At 51.5% G+C, this 17,361-nt stretch overlaps 1 protein-coding gene across 1 annotated transcript in view; it reads left to right on the top strand.

Annotated features, from left to right (window-relative positions):
• Window positions 1–17,361, top strand: part of SLIT1 (slit guidance ligand 1) — a 167,561-nt gene that overhangs the window by 12,715 nt on the left and 137,485 nt on the right. Inside the window, exons 2-4 of the mRNA XM_047073230.1 lie at window positions 9,451–9,522; window positions 11,625–11,696; window positions 15,071–15,142. Coding sequence (XP_046929186.1) covers window positions 9,451–9,522; window positions 11,625–11,696; window positions 15,071–15,142 — 216 coding nt within the window. The remainder of the gene's footprint in view (window positions 1–9,450; window positions 9,523–11,624; window positions 11,697–15,070; window positions 15,143–17,361) is intronic.

Genomic DNA, 17,361 nt, shown 5'->3' with positions numbered 1-17,361 from the left:
TGTTGTTCAACAATGTGAATACACTTAACACTACTGAACTGTGCACTTAAAATGGTTAAAGTGGTAAGCTTTATTATGTGTATTTTATTGCAATTAAAAAAAGAGAGAAAGAAAGATCTGGGCTCTGGAGTCAGACATGCTAAGGTTTACGTCCTCAACCTACTTACCAGCTAGCTGATCCTGAACAAGTTACTCAAAGGCTTTATGTCTCAGTCTCCTCATAATGTGAGCCAGATGCTCTCGTGAGGCTTAAATGAGTTGGCTTGGTTGTGATCGTATAGATATTTCTAGTATTCGAGCCAAGGAAGCAAGATGGGTCCCCAGGAGCCTGAGGCAGAGTGCGACCAGCAGCATCTTTGTCCTGGCATGGGGCCCCTGACTACTCGTCCCTGGGGCTTCTTGACTTCTTGTATGCTGGAGGGCAGTCCCAGCACTTGGTACCAGGCCCGTGGTCTCTGCTGGGGCAGGAGGTGTTGGGGGAGCCTCCTGATCATGACCCACTGATGCCTGAGGATTGTGGGCAAGGCTCAGCCAGCTGGCGGGACTGTGTGCCGCGCTTGGGCCGAGTTATGCCAGCAGCAGCCGGGCTCGGTGGGCAGGATTGCTTATCAGCCTATTTTCACTCTATTCAGTGAACACCTACTGTGTGGAGGGTGCTGGGCGTACAGCAGGGAGCAAACCAGATGTGGCCTCTGCTTCTCCTAGCCTGGCAGGAGAGACTGGCCTTTAACAAAGGATCTCATATTATTGCACACAACTCCAAATTCCAGTCCCAGCTCTGGAGGGGGAGCTGAGTGAACACATAAAAGAGGTGGTCTAGATCAGATGTTTCAGTTGAAGCCCCGAAGGATGTTAGGAGTCAGTCAGGTGTATGTGTTGGTGGGCAGGTGAGGAGGGAAGGACTGTTGTGGGAAGTCCTGGGCTGAGAGAGCAGCATGGGCAAAGGCCCTGTGGCAGAAGTGCTGATGCGTTGAAGGAAGTAGAGGAACAGAGCAGCTGAAGCCCTGGGGGCTGGAATTTTCCTATGAGAGCAGCTGAGTAAAAATCAGTCTCTTCACCTGTGGGCTATAGGAAGTTGTTGGTAACACAGCAGTGTCCTCAGTGTGTGGAGCTTTTCTTGGCTGATGTCCATTTGGGCAGAGCATTTCTTTTTAATTTAAAATTTTTTTTTGTTTTAAAAATTTGGTTATTTATTAAAAAATATTTTTAAACATTTACTCATTTTTGAGAGACAGAGCATGGGGGGGGAGGGGCACAGAGGGAGAGGGGGAGACACAGAATCCGAAGCAGGCTCCAGGCTCTGAGAGGTCAGTGCAGAGCCTGACACGGGGCTCGAACTCACGGACCGTGATATCATGACTTGAGCTGAAGTCGGATGCTTAACCAACTGAGCCAAACAGGTGCCCTCAAATTTATTTATTTTTATTTAAAAAAAATTTTTAAAAAAAAAATTTTTTTTTTCAACGTTTATTTATTTTTGGGACAGAGAGAGACAGAGCATGAACAGGGGAGGGGCAGAGAGAGAGGGAGACACAGAATCGGAAACAGGCTCCAGGCTCTGAGCCATCAGCCCAGAGCCTGACGCGGGGCTCGAACTCACGGACCGCGAGATCGTGACCTGGCTGAAGTCGGACGCTTAACCGACTGCGCCACCCAGGCGCCCCAAAAAAATTTTTTTTAATGTTTGTTTATTTTTGAGACAGAGAGAGACAGAGCATGAACGGGGGAGGGTCAGAGGGAGAGGGAGACACAGAGTCTGAAGCAAGCTCCAGGCTCTGAGCTGTCAGCACAGAGCCTGACGCGGGGCTCGAACTCACGGACCGTGAGATCATGCCCTGAGCCGAAGTCGGATGCTCAACTGACTGAGCCACCCAGGCACCCCCATTTATTTTTAAACTGAAGTAGAATTGACACAGTGTTAGATTAGTTTCAGGTTTACAACATAATGATTGGATAGGGAGAGCATTTCTTTTCTTTTTTCAGAGAGAGAGAGAGAGAGCAAGCTGGGTGGGGGGCAGAGGGAGAAAGGGAGAGAGGGAGAGAGGGGGAGAGAGAGAGAGAGAGAGAGAGAGAGAGAGAATCCCAAGCAGGATCCATGCTCAGTGCAGAGCCAGACTGAGGGCTCAATCCCATGACCCTGGGATCATGGCCTGAGCCAAATTCAAGAGTCAGACACTCAATTGACTGAGCCACCCAGGCACCCCGGGGAGAGTAATTCTTATTTAGGATAGGTTTTTTTTTTTCCCTTTGGTGCGGGGAGCAGGGAAACATTGGAAAACCCACTCAACCCATTGCTGTTTGAAATATGTCCACTTTAATGCAAATCTATTCATGCATTCAAGCAGTAACTTAATGCAGCATCTATGAGGTGCCATGTACTGTGTTACGCCCTGAGGATACAACAGTGAGAAAAAACTGACACAGTTCATGTCCTCAGGGAGCTTATAAACTCGCGCAGGGGCTGAGACACCAGTCAAGGAAGCCCCCAAATCCATCTGGTTTGTGCTGTAGAGGAGGAGTTTGGGCTGTTCTGCAGGTCTGTGATAGGGAGCTTGACCAGCTGGAAGGAACACTTGGAATCAGGCAAAGAGGAAGGAGTATTCTAGACAGAACGGATGGCAGTTCAAAGGCCCTGCCACAGGAGGGAGCGAATCAGAAGGGGGAGTGGGGGGCAGACCACGCGGGCCTTGTAGTTCTCGGTAGAGATTTTGTCTCGATTCCAAGAGCAATGGGGATTCATTGAAGGGCTTAAGTAGAGAGTGACACGATCCGATTGCATCTTGAAAGGATCCCTCTGGCTGTGGCTAGGAGAACAGATTGGAGGGGAGCCAGAGGGAATGTGGGGAGCCCTGTTAGGTGGCTCTGCGGGGCCCCAGGCCCTCCCGGCGCAACGGCATGGGTGTGCAGCTGGGCGGCGTGTGGGTTGCGGAGTTCAGCCTGTCATGTGTGGGCCCTGGCTGGGTAGGGAAATCCTTCCTTCCCTCAATTCTCCTGACTCTGCAGGCGCTCCTTGCGTGGATTTGGCCAGGGTAAGATTTCAAAGGACAGAGCCGGGGTACACAGCCCCCCCCCCCCCCACTCCCTGCCCCCTGCCCCCAGAGGCCTGTCTCAGCTACGGTCAGAGCTGCATGCTTATTTTTTTGGAGGTCTGGCGGGAAGGGATTTGGAGTGTGGCCTGAGCCTCCTCACTGCCATGGCAGGTTTGGGGCCCTGTAAGATGTTCTGGTCCCATAGGGAACTAGCACTAGGAGTGGTGGAGTTTTAGGGCAAGAAACGCTGTGAGGCATGTGGGACCCCCAGAACACCCCGGGAGGGACCCAGGCTGTTTATTCCTGCAGCTCTAGGAAATCCCAGGGGTTCTTTCAGTTTATCACTAAACACGCAGGTGCTGGGGATCAGAGTTTTGTTTCCTGAGAGGATTCACGAAATCCTTGTGTGTTTTTGTTTTTACCTTGGTAACTTTGCTTCAGAGGATTTTCTTCAAAATCGTTCACCACTGAGGTTTTTCTTTTAGGTTAGGACCACACAGGAGCTGATGGAAATCAGGGCCACTTGCCTCCAGAGTGTATTTCCTCCTGGGGGAGAAGGGCAGATGCACACTCGTCACTTTTGGAAGAGAGAGAATGGCCTTAGGGCCTCTTCCCTGGACTTTTGCATCCTGGGGCCTGCAGAGCCTGGCTAGCTGCTGGCTCCTCCCTGCTCGTTGGGGTGCTGCCCGTCTGGCCCCAGCCTGAGCTGAGTCTGGGGCACCACCCTCCCGGTGGAGCCATGGTCCTTGAGGGGCACGACAGCGATAGCGGTAATAGCGAAATACTCACAGCAGGTAATACCGACCCAGAGAGCACCTGTGTGTGCCAGGCACTGCTCTCAGTGTTTTAGAAATATTGTCATGTATGCCTCACCACACCTCTAGGTGGTGAGTGCTATCCTTAGCCTTGTTGGACAAATGGGGAAACTGAGGCCCAGGGAATTTAAGCCACGTGTCCAAGGTTATACAGCTAGTGATGGTGGAACAGACAGTTTGGCTCCAAAGGCCAAGCTCTTAGCCACTGGCTCAGTTGGCCAGGGACCCCCTGATACGGCTGCTTAGGCAGAGCACAGGGTCTTATTACAGGGCCCCCGTGTTTCCTATCCAAAGCCTCCAAGTTTCTCATGAGCACTTGGGGTGAGGGGTGTGCTTGGCAGAGTCTGTTGGCAGGAGGTGTCATGATGTGGGGGAAAGAGCACAGAATCACACTGGCCTGGGTTTGATCCCCACCCCTAATTAGCTGCGTGGCACCGGGCAATTGCTTCACCAGTCTGTGCCTCAGTTTCCTCATCAGCGAGGGGGACAGAACACGACTCATCTCACTGCGAGGGTGAGGGTGAGTGAGATGAAGCGTGCTAGGAGTTGGGCTCAGAGCCTGCACTCAGTGGCTGCCCGGCAGGGAGGAGTGGTGGATGTGGGGCCCTGGCGGCGAGAACCTCAGGGAGCCTGGGTAGCTCTGGATCCGGGTTCTTCCTGGAAACCAGGCTGGGAGCCGCCCTGGAGGCTCCCCGCCCCCCCCCCCCCCCCCCCCCCCCCCCCCCCCCGCCTGGCTGCTGTGGCTGCAAAGGTCGGAAGGTCACAGCAGCCTCTCCCAGCTTCTCTTTCCCAGGTGGCTTGCTGGGGAGGGCGTCTCCATGGCGACACCGAAGGACCACCTGTTGGAGGAGTCAGGCGCTGGAGAAAAATGACCTCCTTGCCTCATTCCAGCAGCCTCGGCCGAAGGTTTGAGGGGAAGTGGTTGGCCCACGTTGGAAACTTAATCCTGGCTGCCCTGAGCTACCCCGTGGAGGTCATTCTCTCGGCCTAAATGGCCTAAGTGGTGATAATGCCTCGTTAAGCAGCAGCCCTCAGACCTGGGTGCCGGATGAGAGCTGCCTCTGCCTCCCAGGCTGCCTGTAGAGGGCTCTCCCCTGAGAGGAGGCACTTAGCTCCCGGGTAAGAGAGCTGGAGAGGGAGGCAGGGGGCTGGGATGGGGGGCGGCTTGAGTGTCCATGGGCATTCTTGTCCGGAAGCCACCAGCAGGGCCTCCTGAGAGAGAGGCTGTATTTGCCTCGTTGTCTGCACTGTTGTTTCTTCCACCTGCCTGTCTCAGGTCTTTTCTTGCGTGGGGGTGGAGTGGGGAGCAGGAAGTGAGGAGGAGGGGGTGGAGTCGCCTGATGGTGGGCTAAAGAATGGGTCCGGGGGTCTGCGCAGGGGCTGGTGCAAAAGGGTAAGAAGAGAGGCATGTGAGTATGATACGTCACCAGAAGTCCCTGTGAGTGCTCCGTGTCCACCCCCCGGCCCACCGCAGGGGTTCCTGACTTTCCGTTGGGCCTTGTTCAGACAAGCCCTAACATTTTCCTTTGCCTCAGCTTTGCTGTCTGTGAAATGAACAATTGTTGAAGTCAATTGCCTTATAAATAAACCATGGTTGCCACGAGAAAGAATGAACCAGTTATTGTAACATTCATCAGCTTTTTCATGACTTTTGACTGAATGATTTTGTCTCCAGGAATGTATTCCTCCCAAATGCCCACCAAACTTTATGCGGTGTTTATCATTGAACCGGGGGGGGGGGGGTGTCGGGGAATGCCCCAGTAACTTGATGCATCCAGATGCAGGGAGAAGTGCTGGCCTGTCAGAAATCATCAGTGGGGGGAATGAACAGGGTGTAACATGGCAGAAGGAGCGCGTACCACTTCTGTCTCACCCATCCCCTTGTAAAATGCTTTGCCAGCAGTAAATCTTCAATAAATATTTGTTGAATTATTTCAACTATATAAAAATTGTATCCGAAGAAAACAGGCTTGGGAGAAACTTCTAGAATGTTAACAGAGGTTAATTCTGGGTGATGGATTTATGTGATTTTAATTTTTTTCTTTATTCTTCAGAAAACGGAAAAAATAATGTGCATGTATTACTCTTATGATTTAAAAAAATTTTTTTAATGTTTTGTTTTTGAGAGAGAGAGAGAGGGAGCATGAGTGGGAAAGGGACAGAGAGAGAGAGGGAGACACAGAATCTGAAGCAGGTTCCAGGCTCTGCACTGTGGGCACAGAGCCTGATGCAGGGCTTGAACCACAAAGCTGTGAGATTGTGACCCGAGCCGAAGTCAGACCCTTAACCAACCAAGGCACCCATGCACCCCTGTTATTATTATTTTTTAAGTTTATTTTTATTTATTTTGAGAGAGAGAGAGAGAGAGCAAGCAGGGAAGGGACAGAGAGGGAGACAGAATCCCAAGCAGGCTCTGCACTGTTAGTGCACAGCCCAACATGGGGCTGGAGCTCATGAACGGTGATATCATGACCTGAGCTGAAATCAAGAGTCGGGGGCTAAACCAACTGAGCCACCCAGGTGCCTCTGTGTTACTCTTATTTTTCAGTGCAATAACTTGAATATTATGTTGGCTTATAAAAATATAGATGTACTTTAAAAATCCAAACAGTGCAGAAAAGTATAAAAGAGACTAAAGTCACCTCAGTTCCCACCACTGAGCAGTTATAGGTATTAATATGTGGCATTACTATAAGCCCCAGTGAGCTCTCTCTGCCCGCATACTGGGATGACTTGTGTGTGGTTTTACATGAGCAGCTCGCAGAATACAAGCTGTCTTGTAACCCTCTTACCCGTTCTGTATCCTGGACATCTTTCCCTGTCAGTACAAACTGATCTGTACCCTTTTAAATGGCTACATAGTACTTGGTTTCACAGATGTGCTGGAAAGTCAACTAAATGTTGCTTTGTCGGGGGTCCTGGGTGGCTCAGTGGGTTAAGCCTTGGACTTCGATTCAGGTCATGATCTCAGGTGCGTGTGTTCTAGCCCCACTTTGGGCTCTGTTCTGACGGCCTGGAAACTGCTTTGGGTTCTGTGTCTCCCTCTCTCTCTGCCCCTCCCCTGCTTGCTCTCTCTCTTTCTCTCTCTCTGTCTCTGTCTCTCTCAAAAATAAATAAATGTTAAAAAAAATTTTAAGGGGTGCCTGGGTGGCTCAGTTGGTTAAGTGTCCGACTTTGTCACGATCTCCTAGTTCGTGAGTTCAAGCCCCGTGTCGGGCTCTGTGCTGACAGCTCAGAGCCTGGATCCTGCTTCGGATTCTGTGTCTCCTTCCCTCTCTGCCCCTGCCCCCTTGTGCTCTTTCTGTCTCTCAAAAATAAATAAATATAAATTTTTTAAAATTTAAACATTGCTTTGTTGATGTCCATTTTTTAACATTTTTGCTCTTGTAATCAGTACTGAAATATCTTTATAATAAAAAAATTAAAACAGTTAAAAATTCCTTGTGGTTTGGGGTTTGGGGATGAAGGTTTCAGCAGGATGGACCAAAGGAAACCAGCCACACTTGCATAGGGAACCAATTTTCAGGGCTTGTTGACGAGGTTCTCGATGCTTGAGGTGCAGTTGTGCACAGGAGGAGCAGTTTGGGGTGCACAGGTGAGGCTCCGAGGTGTCAGGGAAGGATATTTGGTTCAATAAAAACCCTCACGTGGAAAAGAGCCCATCTCACGTAGAGAGGGCCCCCTTGCAGCGTCTAGGCCAGGAAGTGGCTCTGTCTGGGCCAGTCGTCAGGGGCCCCATTACCTTGGAGAGGCCTCAAGCCCCTCTGAGAGATCCTGATAGAAGAGAGAAGAGCAGGGAATGAGTCTTTCCAGCTGCTCCTCAGGATCAGGAGCCAGGCTCAGGGGAAGGGTGGAGAGAGTGATGGGTTGAATGAGTTATCAGCTTGTCACGGGCCTGGCCTGGTGGAAGAAGCCTAGGCCCTAGGATCAGACGGCCGTGTCCAGATCTCTGCTCTGTCATTTACCAGCTGGTGCCCTCCGGGAGACACCTGACCTCTCTGAGCGGCAATTCAGTTTCCTCGTCTGTAAGACAGGCACCGTAACTACTTTCCAGCCCTGCGGGAGGATGTACACAGAGCCCAGTTTCTGGAGTGTGTGGAAACTAATAACATACGTTGTTCTTAGCAGATGCAACTCTAGAACATCATCTAGGCCAAACACGCTTCCTAAACGCTTAGAGGAGAGGGAGCTTGCCGATTTTCAAAGTAGCTTGGATTTGGGCTGACGGGTGTTGGTAGGCGAGGAGGCTGGGCTGCAGGGGAATATGGTATGTGTGTGTGTGTGCGCATGTGTGTTGGGATGGGGGTAGTTAGCTTGTTGCCAAGCACATGAGTGACTCTGACGCGGTGAGAAAGAGGAGGAGGTGGCATGGATGTGGCCACCGAGCTGCCACAGGGAGGTAGATTAGATGTGGAGGTGGTTGAGGCTAGGCCTGGTTGAGATTCTGCCGTGTGTGGCTCAGTGGAAGAACGTTCTGGGGAGTGCGGTAGCTGCCTCCTGGAAGGACCTGCTTTTCTGAGGCTGTGCTAGCTCCCTGTGAAGAGAAGTGGCCTGGCAGAGGCTCGGCAGGGGTCAGATGGCCTCTAAGGTGGGGTTCATGGCCAAGGTGCCCGGGTCATGGTTGGGGAGGGCTGAGGAAGAACACAGTAGCCTTGGAAGGGAAGGAAGGGCCAGAGGCCGGGGTGGTGTGGGGAGAGGAGCCACTGCAGTTCAGGCCTGGCCCTGCTCCAGACAGTGGGCCCCCCGTCCTCCTCGGCCCTGCCCTCCTTCTCCTCGATGCAAGATGGACCTTGTGGCAGGCTCCTGCCTGTGGGCCTTCCAGGCTCCCTGTCTTCCTCTGCTTGCTTTTTCAGGCCCTCTGTGATCTGGACTCCCATCCCCCAACCTCGTTTCCCACAGCTCCCGACTCCCAGCCTGTCTCCTCCCTCATTCCCCAGGCAAAGGGCCGTTCCCCTTTCCCAGAATGTCCACTCTGTCCCTCTCACTGTGCACACCTGCCTTGTCTTTTAGGTCTCATCTTGGGCCCCGTGTACTCAATCTCCTTAAAATGCATGGCCCACCCTGCCGTCTCCTCACAACAGCCTGTAGGAGCCAGTGCCACCAGATAATGGCATGGGTGTCTGCAAGGGGGCCCCTTTCAAGCACAGGCCATGCTCTTTACTTGTTTATGCCCCATGCTAACCTGATGAGCTAGTCACAGTTATTATCCCCGCTTCATAGATGAGGAAACTGAGGCTCAGTGAGGATTCCACCTGAATAGCCTCCAACTGTCTAGTTTCCAAGTTCTTCCCTGCGTGAATGTCTTGTCTCTCCAATGAGCCTGAGGTCTTTCTGGGCAAAAGCCATGACTTTGGCTTCCACGGCTCTTCCAGCAGCGAGCCTGTGCCCTGTGCATTTCCCTGGCCTCACATCAGCTGCAAAGATGGGCCTTAGCTTGTTGGGCCTTGGCATAGACTTGGGGGTCCCGGGGCTTGGCTGGGAAGCACCCAGCCCCATTGATGAGAGGACAGGCTGGAGGCAGGTGGAGAGGGAGCGTGGAGCTGAGCCCTGGCCTGGGGGCCACCCTGGGCATCTCACCCATTTCGTTCTCTCCTTGCCTCCACCAGGGAACTCAACGGCAACAACATCACTCGGATCCATAAAAATGACTTTGTGGGACTCAAGCAGCTGCGGGTGCTGTGAGTAACCTCCCTTCTGCCCCTACCCTTGGCAGTGGCCCTGTGGCTCCTGAGCAGAGTCCTGGCTGTGGGTTGTAGGGTTGTGGGCCAGAGACCCTGGATGCCCTGAGGGGGGTGGAGTGGAAGTGCCAGTGAGTCCTTCCCCCGAGCAGCCACCGTCTTGCACACGGCTGAGCACTTGGGCTCAGCATAGGCACCAGTGGTCGCTGCCTGGCAGGGTCTGGGCCGGACAGATGGGGCGTCTTGTCTGTTGGTTGTGTCCTGGAATGAGGGAAGACCGGGTAACCATGAGGAACCTTTAGGTCTCTGACTTAGCCTGCTGGGGCTGCCATAACAAAACACCCACAGACGGGGTAGCTTAAACAACAGAAATTTACTTTCTCACAGTTCTTGAGGAAGTCTATGATCAAGGTGCCATCAAGGTTGTTTGTAGTGAGGCTTGTCTTCTTGGCCACCTTCGTGCTGTGTCCTCATATGGCCTTTCCTCTGTGTGTGCACAGAGAGAGATCTTTGGTGTCTTTTTCTCTTCTTATAAGGAGACCAGTCCTACCAGATTAGGGCCCTACCCTTATGACCTCATTTAACCTTAATAACCTCCCTAAAGGCTGCATCTCCAAATCACGTTGGGGGTTAGGGCTTCAGTGTATGAATTTTGGGGGATGCACTTCAGCCTATAACATTCTCCATAGTTCTTTTGACTCTGTGCCTCAGGAAGACTCTCCGGCAAGGCTACCCCTGACTTGAGACGGTAGATGAGTGGGGGCAGTTGAGGATAGAGGTGACCCCCTTGGGTGCCTGACAGGGGCAGATATTGGAGGTGATGGGTGTGGCTCTATTGGCGTTGACCACTAGCCAGCAAAGGAGCCGTCCACAGCGTTTCCCTTGTTGGGCTGGGCAGGGGTGAGGAGTGAGGACTGAGGAGTGAGGAGGGGAAAGGTTGGATCCCTTCGTCGCTTCCTGCTCTACTCCTCTCAGACACATGCATGCATTCTGACACATTCAACATCAGACCGTCATAGGGTCCTCACCCCCTACTGTCAGGGTAGTGCAAGGGTCCTGGGGCCTCAGTTCTTTCAGAACTACTTTGCAGTTCTGAGGGTCTTGGGTGGGTCTGGGGACCTTGTGGTCTCCATCTTCCCTGGGGTCATAGCTGTCAGTTGCTGGGCAGGGGTCTCTGCTGCTCCAGAACCCGCTGATCTTTGACTCCTCCCCAGGCTCCAGGAATCTCTTCTGAGTACAGGAAAACCCTCCTTCCCTCCTGTCACCCCCCACCCACCCAGGCCTCCAGCACGAGCTCCTCAACAGCTCGGGCTTTTGGAAACAAGGTGGAAGAAGAGAAGTGTGTGGTGGCAGCTTCTGCCCCTGTCCCATCCCCAAACCTCCTCTGAGGTCCGTGTGGGACCTCGAGCCACCCGCTTGAGAGTGGACAGGAGAAAACCACAGGGAGAAAAATCTACTCGACGGTCTCCAAAATTCCCACGCAACAAGCAAACTGCCTGCCAGCCGGATGTTCTGGGCTGTAGGGCGCGTTGGTGGTGAGGAGGTGCAGTCTCGTGGAGCCAGGTGGTCGAGTGGGCAGCAGATGGGGCCAGGCGGTGTAGGAGTGCGGGCAGAGGGGTGCTGGCTGCCAACTGCAGTGTGTTTGCTGCACGTGTGGGCTTTGCCCAGTTGGCACAGGCTCCCCGCCCCCTGCTACCGGCCCATCCCCCTGCTCTGCCGCTTGGACGTGTGCCCTCTGGGCTGAAGGAGGGCACGTGCGCCAGCAGCCTGGCATTGACCCCTGCTGCCTGGGTCCCAGCTTCCCAAAACGAGGATGTCTTTGGAGCCGTGGCCCGGTGCTCTGGGATCCTGTGACCACGGTGGCCGCTTCAGAGGGATCGGCATGGGCTCAGGGGCTGGAAGTGCATCTTGCTGTCGGGGCTGAGCGTGCCCACCAGCCCTGTCGGGAATTTGCAAGCTTGTGAGGTAGTTTTGTCCGCTCGGGGCGGGACGCGGGTCTGCATGTATCTCCGGCCCTGTTCCTGTTTCACTCCCTTGTGCCATCTGCTGCTGAGAGTTCCTGTCCAACACCCTGCAGCTGTCCTGTCTCTTTGCCTCCCCAGGCAGCTGATGGAGAACCAGATTGGAGTGGTGGAGCGGGGGGCTTTCGACGACATGAAGGAGCTGGAGCGGCTGTAAGTATACACGGGCACAGGCTTGGGGCGGTGGGGTGGCGCCGGGGGCACATGATGGCTGAGTCTGGCAGCGAGGGCCGTGTGCGGGGAGAGGACTGCACACCCCGCCCGCCTCCCACCTGCTGATGGGAGCCAGGGGGAGCCGCAGCCGTGGAAGCCGTCACGGCATTGTTGTCGTGAGATGACAGCAAGGACAAAGCTGGAGGGTGTCCGCACCCCGTGCTCTAAAAGCAACTGTCTTTGTTGGTTTTCCCTGAAAATACATCATGGCAAAAAATCCATGCAGTACTGAGGAAGTGAGATGGCTTCATATCATCTCATACCCACTGATTTGTGTAGCCATAAGGAAGAAATGGTGTGCCAAGGGGACCGTCAGGGAAGGTACAGTGGCCGGCCACCTGAGGATTTGTGTCTTGGGTGTTCAGGGCCACAGCACAGAAACCGGAAGGTGGAAATGTTTCTGATTTACATGGTTTGCTCCATACAGGGCTTTTGCATTTGAAAATGGGTCTTGATCAATTTTTGCATTTCAGGTTGGCAGTAATGAAAAGAAAAGGGAATGTGTTACGAGTGAGGTGGGGGATGGACACTCAAGTTCACGGTGGTCACTGGTCTCATTTTTTTGCTTTGGTTTGGCTCTCAAGAGGTGCGCAGAGTCCTGAAATTCATGCCCTTCGAGCCAGAAAGTCCCATTTCATTTTAAGGGAATAATCAGAGATGTGGCTAAAAATTTGTATATCAAGGGGATATTCATGGCACATCATTTAAATACAACAAATACAACAAAAAATGGAAAACCATTTTGGTGGAGACATAAGATATCAGATCACATTTGTCAAGAACAGTTGAGACCATTGGAATGTGCTCACAATGTAATATTAAATGAAAAAGGCAGGAAGTGACATTTATGTAAATTAAATCAGCTTGTATGTACATAGAATACAGGAGGAGGAAAATCATTGGGAATATTAACTCTCATTACACTGAGTGGTGGGATAATTTTATTCTTTGTGCTCATCTTTTTGATGAATTTTCTTACAATGAGTTTATAATTATAATTATAGCTACTGTTGATTGCCTTACTCTGTGCCAGGCGCCAAGCTGAGCTCTTTGCCCTACTGTATCTCATTTAATCCTTAAAACAACACAGTGGTCAGTGGCGTTTTACGGATGAGAAACAGAGGTGCAGTGCAGTTAAGGCACTTGTGTTATTAAGTGATTATTAAGAGATTAAGGGCAGAAGAAGGGATTAGAACCCGGATCATTTTCCCTCCAAAGCCTGAGATCTTAATGACTATGACCTCATACCTCACTCTTCTCTTTTACTTCAAAGAAAAGGAGGTATTAAATAAAGGGAGAAGAATATGGCTGTCTTCTTGCCTTCCTGCTGCCTGGAAGACATTCAAGGCGATCTTTCTTTTGTGTTCTTCATCCAGGCCTAAACCTGAGCAATAAGGAGGCTGCAGCTAGGACAGATGATTAGTCCTGTGTTTGTTTTCTTGAAAAGGCTCAGAACAAAATATGTCCTCGTGACTTGGCTGGGAGGGCCTGGTTGGGACCTAACCCACTGCGGCTCTGGCTGGGGGCTGCCCTGCCCTGCAGGAGGAGAAAAGGTGGGCGGGGGTCTACCCACGTTGGGGGTGGCCCAGGTCATGCCTGCTGCTGCCACCAGGATGGGGCAGGGACCTGCAGGTTCCTTGCCGTGCTGGGTCCCTCCTTTGGCGTCCTTTGATTTTTCTACTTTAAACTGGCTATTGGATTTTTTTTCCCTCTTAAATGTTTTCAGAAATTGAAGCCAGAAAGATGAGAAAGTCCTGGGGGAAAACAAAACAAAAAAAAAAAAACAATGATTACCAGACAGTGTAAACACAGGATTAATTTACTGGACAAGGTGAAGGAACTTGATGTGATCTGATGTCTACTCCTGTTGCTTTAAGGATTATATTGGTGGTCCCCCCCTCCCGCTTTTTTTTTTTCCAAGGCAGTGGTGTGTTTCCCTAGGAGCCCTCCCTTTTGAGTAAACCTCTTCCAGCTGGTCTAATTGTCTGCGCCGTGCTAGAAAATGATGCCTTTCTCACATATCAGATGAAGAGCGACCTCTGAGGAGGTTACCACAGACCAGTTACTACTGGCCGCAGAGAACTACATTTCTTCCTCCCTCCCAGTGAAAGAAAGCTCTTGCCGAGTTGGTTTCTCATCACCCAGCACTGTTGAAGGGGATGGTTGTGTGAGGCCCAAACTGTACTGTAGTCTGGAGGGCGGGGGCTGCCTCGTACACTTGTGCTTCTCCAACCTTGATGTGCACGCAGATCACTGGGGGATCTTGGTAACATGCAGACTCTGACTCAACAGGGCTGGGGTACGCAGTGCTTACCAACTCCCAGGTGAAGCCCCTGCAGATGGTCTGTGTGAGCACCAAGGTTCTACATTTACAGGTGCCACAGCCCCAGTGGATGGGCCTCCGGTGCTCTGGAGTAGAGAACTAGGTGCTGACGGTGGCAAGAAGCTTCCGGTTAGGCATCGCTGCCTTCCTGGGACGAGTCCGGGTCCTTTCTGTATTGGGTCTTCTCCGCCAGGCCACCTTCCAGGACCAGACTTCCCACTCCTGCCTGTGTTTACAAAACGGGGAGTCGTCTGTCCACCCGTGGAGCAATTAGAAATGATGGGCATACTAGTCAGTCATTAAAAATAAAGGGGTCGTTCTCTATCGTTTGGCATGAAAAGACATCCACAAATTGTTGAGTGAGGAAAATGCAGGTGGCTGAATACTTTTTCTTCTATTGCTTGAAGTTTTTCAAGAATTAAGCATGCGTTTTCATACATAATTTAGAAAATCGAGAAAGCTGTTTTCATTTTGAAAAAAGACCTAAAGCAAACACTAAAAAAAAAAAGTTAAGTTGCCACGGAGTCAAATGTGGATGAAACAACAAAAAATCAGGACCTTGTGGCTAGTCCTACCCCATAAGGGTATATCTCACATTTCAAGTGTAGTCAGGTATTCAGCTCGAAAACCAAGATGATATTTGAATCAGTGCCTTCTAAATTACAAAGGGTCATGCAAATGTAACGATGATGATGATGAGCAAGGGAGGAAGTCATGGAAGGTGTCGACGCCCACTGTACTTCGGGTCCTTGGTGGGGAGCTTTCACAGGCGCTCTGTGCTTCTCCTCCCCAAGTGTTGGATGGTGAATTCCCACTTTATAGATGAAGAAACTGAGGCCCGGAGGAGGTAATTTCCCTGGGGTTACACAGTGACTTTGTTAAAATTGGAACCCTGTGCCCTCTCACTCTGAGTCCAGTGCCTTCTGAAAAGTCTTTGGATTTCCTGGAACTCTTAGGCAACTTCCAACTCTTCCTTTCTTCTCTTTTTCAGACGACTGAACCGGAACCAGCTGCACAGTTTGCCAGAACTGCTGTTCCAGAATAACCAGGCTCTGTCGAGGCTGTGAGTGACACTGTGGCCAAAACTCTGTCTGTGGTCTAGTCCCTCACCCTGTGGGAGGGGCAGTGTCTGGTCAGGGGGACCCAGAACTTCCCATGACGGTGACCTCCTGCTCTTCACCTGTCAGGAGTTGCACGGGGCATCAAAAGCCAGGCCCTTTCTGTAGGAAGGTGCTGCGTGGGGGCATTTCTGTCTGGTGAGCACTTGCAGAATCCACGACTCATTCAGTTCTGTGTGCTGCCTCTGACAGTGTGGATGTGAGAATGTTCTGGGAGTGGACATTCTCGTCAGCTGTGATGCCAGGCTTTATAGGGAGCACTGTCTTTGCGCATCTGTCTCAGCCTTTGGTAACCTGCCTTGGGTCGAATATTTATTCATTCAACTAAGCCCTTCTTGGACCTATTTATATTTTCAGATCGGGTAATGAGGTCTGGAAACTTAGTAACCATGGCTTCTATCTGCTGTAAATGTACTTCTTCCAAGTTTAAAGGGTAGTGGCTAATTCTGCTACTCTGTGATGTGCTAAATGTGTCTGTAAATTGTTCTAGCATTTGCTTCTTTTTTGGGATCTTGGGTTGGAGAGGACCTTAGAGATCATCTAAGGAATCTCTTCTGCAGCTCCTTAGCCTGTGGTCCTTCAGTCTTTGCTTGGCTACCTCTAATGATGGAGAGTTCACCACCTCCACAGTCAGTTGCATTATTGCACAGATCTGCGTATTAGAAACATTTTGTTAACTTTGAGCCCCAAATCTGTGTTCCAACAATTTATGTTTTCCTTCACTTTGCTTTCCGTAAGTATCTACAACAACTGTGTCCTCTTGTTAGATTTTTAAAAATGTTTACTTATTAATTTTTTGAGGGAGAGAGAGCAAGAGAGAGAGAGCGTGTGTGAACAAGGGAGAGGCAGAGAGAGAGAATCCCAAGCAGGCTCTGCACCGTCAGCATAGAGCATAGAGCCCGTCAAGCCCATGACTTGAACTATGAACCAGCGGGATTGTTACTTGAGCTGAAACCAAGAGCCGAACATTCAACCGCCTGAGCCACCCAGGTGCCCCTCTTGTTAGATTTTGGAAGGGCTGTAGGGATTTTGAATTTTAGGTTGGGAGGTTTTTGAGTTCTTTCAGTTGTCATTAACAATATGGTTGGGACCTGCATGGCCAACAGAGCACCATGTGAGGAAGTGAGGCTGCTGGTCTTCCCTGAAGAAGTTTATAGGCAGCACCGAGGTGGAGGAAGAGGCAGCAAGTGACTTAGACAAGACTGAGGGGCAGGGGCTGGGTGGGAGACGGCACCCTAGGGCTGCCTGAGTGCTGATGGGTGTGACTTGGAGTTTGGATTAAGCACAGCCGGTTCTTTCCACGTCTGTCACGATTTCCAAAGCTCTTGATTAGCCTGTGTCATTGAACCTGCCTTCAAGTTTTTGTCTTTGAGCTGTCCAAATGGTCTCTATGGTCATTTCCCGTTTCTTCCTCCTTCTGGCCTGGAGGATCTCCATAGTGACCCTCAGTGATGACCCCTTCTGCTGGTCTTCACCACCCCTGGGCTTGAGCCGGGCCTTCTTCAGTCCCCCGTCACTTGGTGGGTTGGTGCTTTCATTCCAGGCTGGGCATACACGGTGGGCACTTTACTTAGCTGCTGAAGGTGCATGGTCCTTCCCAGCAGATGCGTCCGCCCTAACATCTCCCTAACCTGTGCTTTAACCTGAGTTCTGTGCTGTTACTGGTCACGGGCAGGTGCTGGCCTTGCCCTGTCCTGGCTCCAGCAGCTCCTGTTTTCTCTGTGCTGTCCTTTCTAGAAGCTGGCTCTCGCAGGTCTTATCACAGCTCCGCCTCTGCAAAAATTCATCCCGAACATCTTTTCCCTTGGTGTCCTCCTGTACTTTTCTTTTCGCTTTCCCCAAGCCCTCTTCACCTTGCAAAAGTCTGCCCTCATGCTCCCAGCATTATCTGTCTGCTCGGCTTCCCTTCCCCTCGGCCATCCTGACCCACTGTCTTCCACTGACCAGCGTTCAGAGTATGTGTCTAGTGCGTGCTTGCCGTTGAGCTCTGGGCACCTGCTTTGACCCTCTCTCACTTATGTTATGAAACATTTTATTTATTTATTTAGAGAGCAAGTCAGGGAGGGGCAGAGAGAGAGAGAGAAGGAGAGAGAGAGAGAATCCCAAGCAGGCTCCTCACTGCCACTGCAGAGCCTGACGTGGGGCTCGAACCCACGAACCGTGA

The sequence above is a fragment of the Lynx rufus genome, unplaced genomic scaffold (assembly GCF_022079265.1).
Source record: "Lynx rufus isolate CCGP_SWC_20201006 ecotype Redwood Valley unplaced genomic scaffold, mLynRuf1.p SCAF_11, whole genome shotgun sequence".
In the NCBI taxonomy this organism is placed as follows: Eukaryota; Metazoa; Chordata; class Mammalia; order Carnivora; family Felidae; genus Lynx; species Lynx rufus.
Note: the sequence above shows the minus strand (reverse complement) of the source record. Positions and strands in the feature narration are given on the sequence as shown.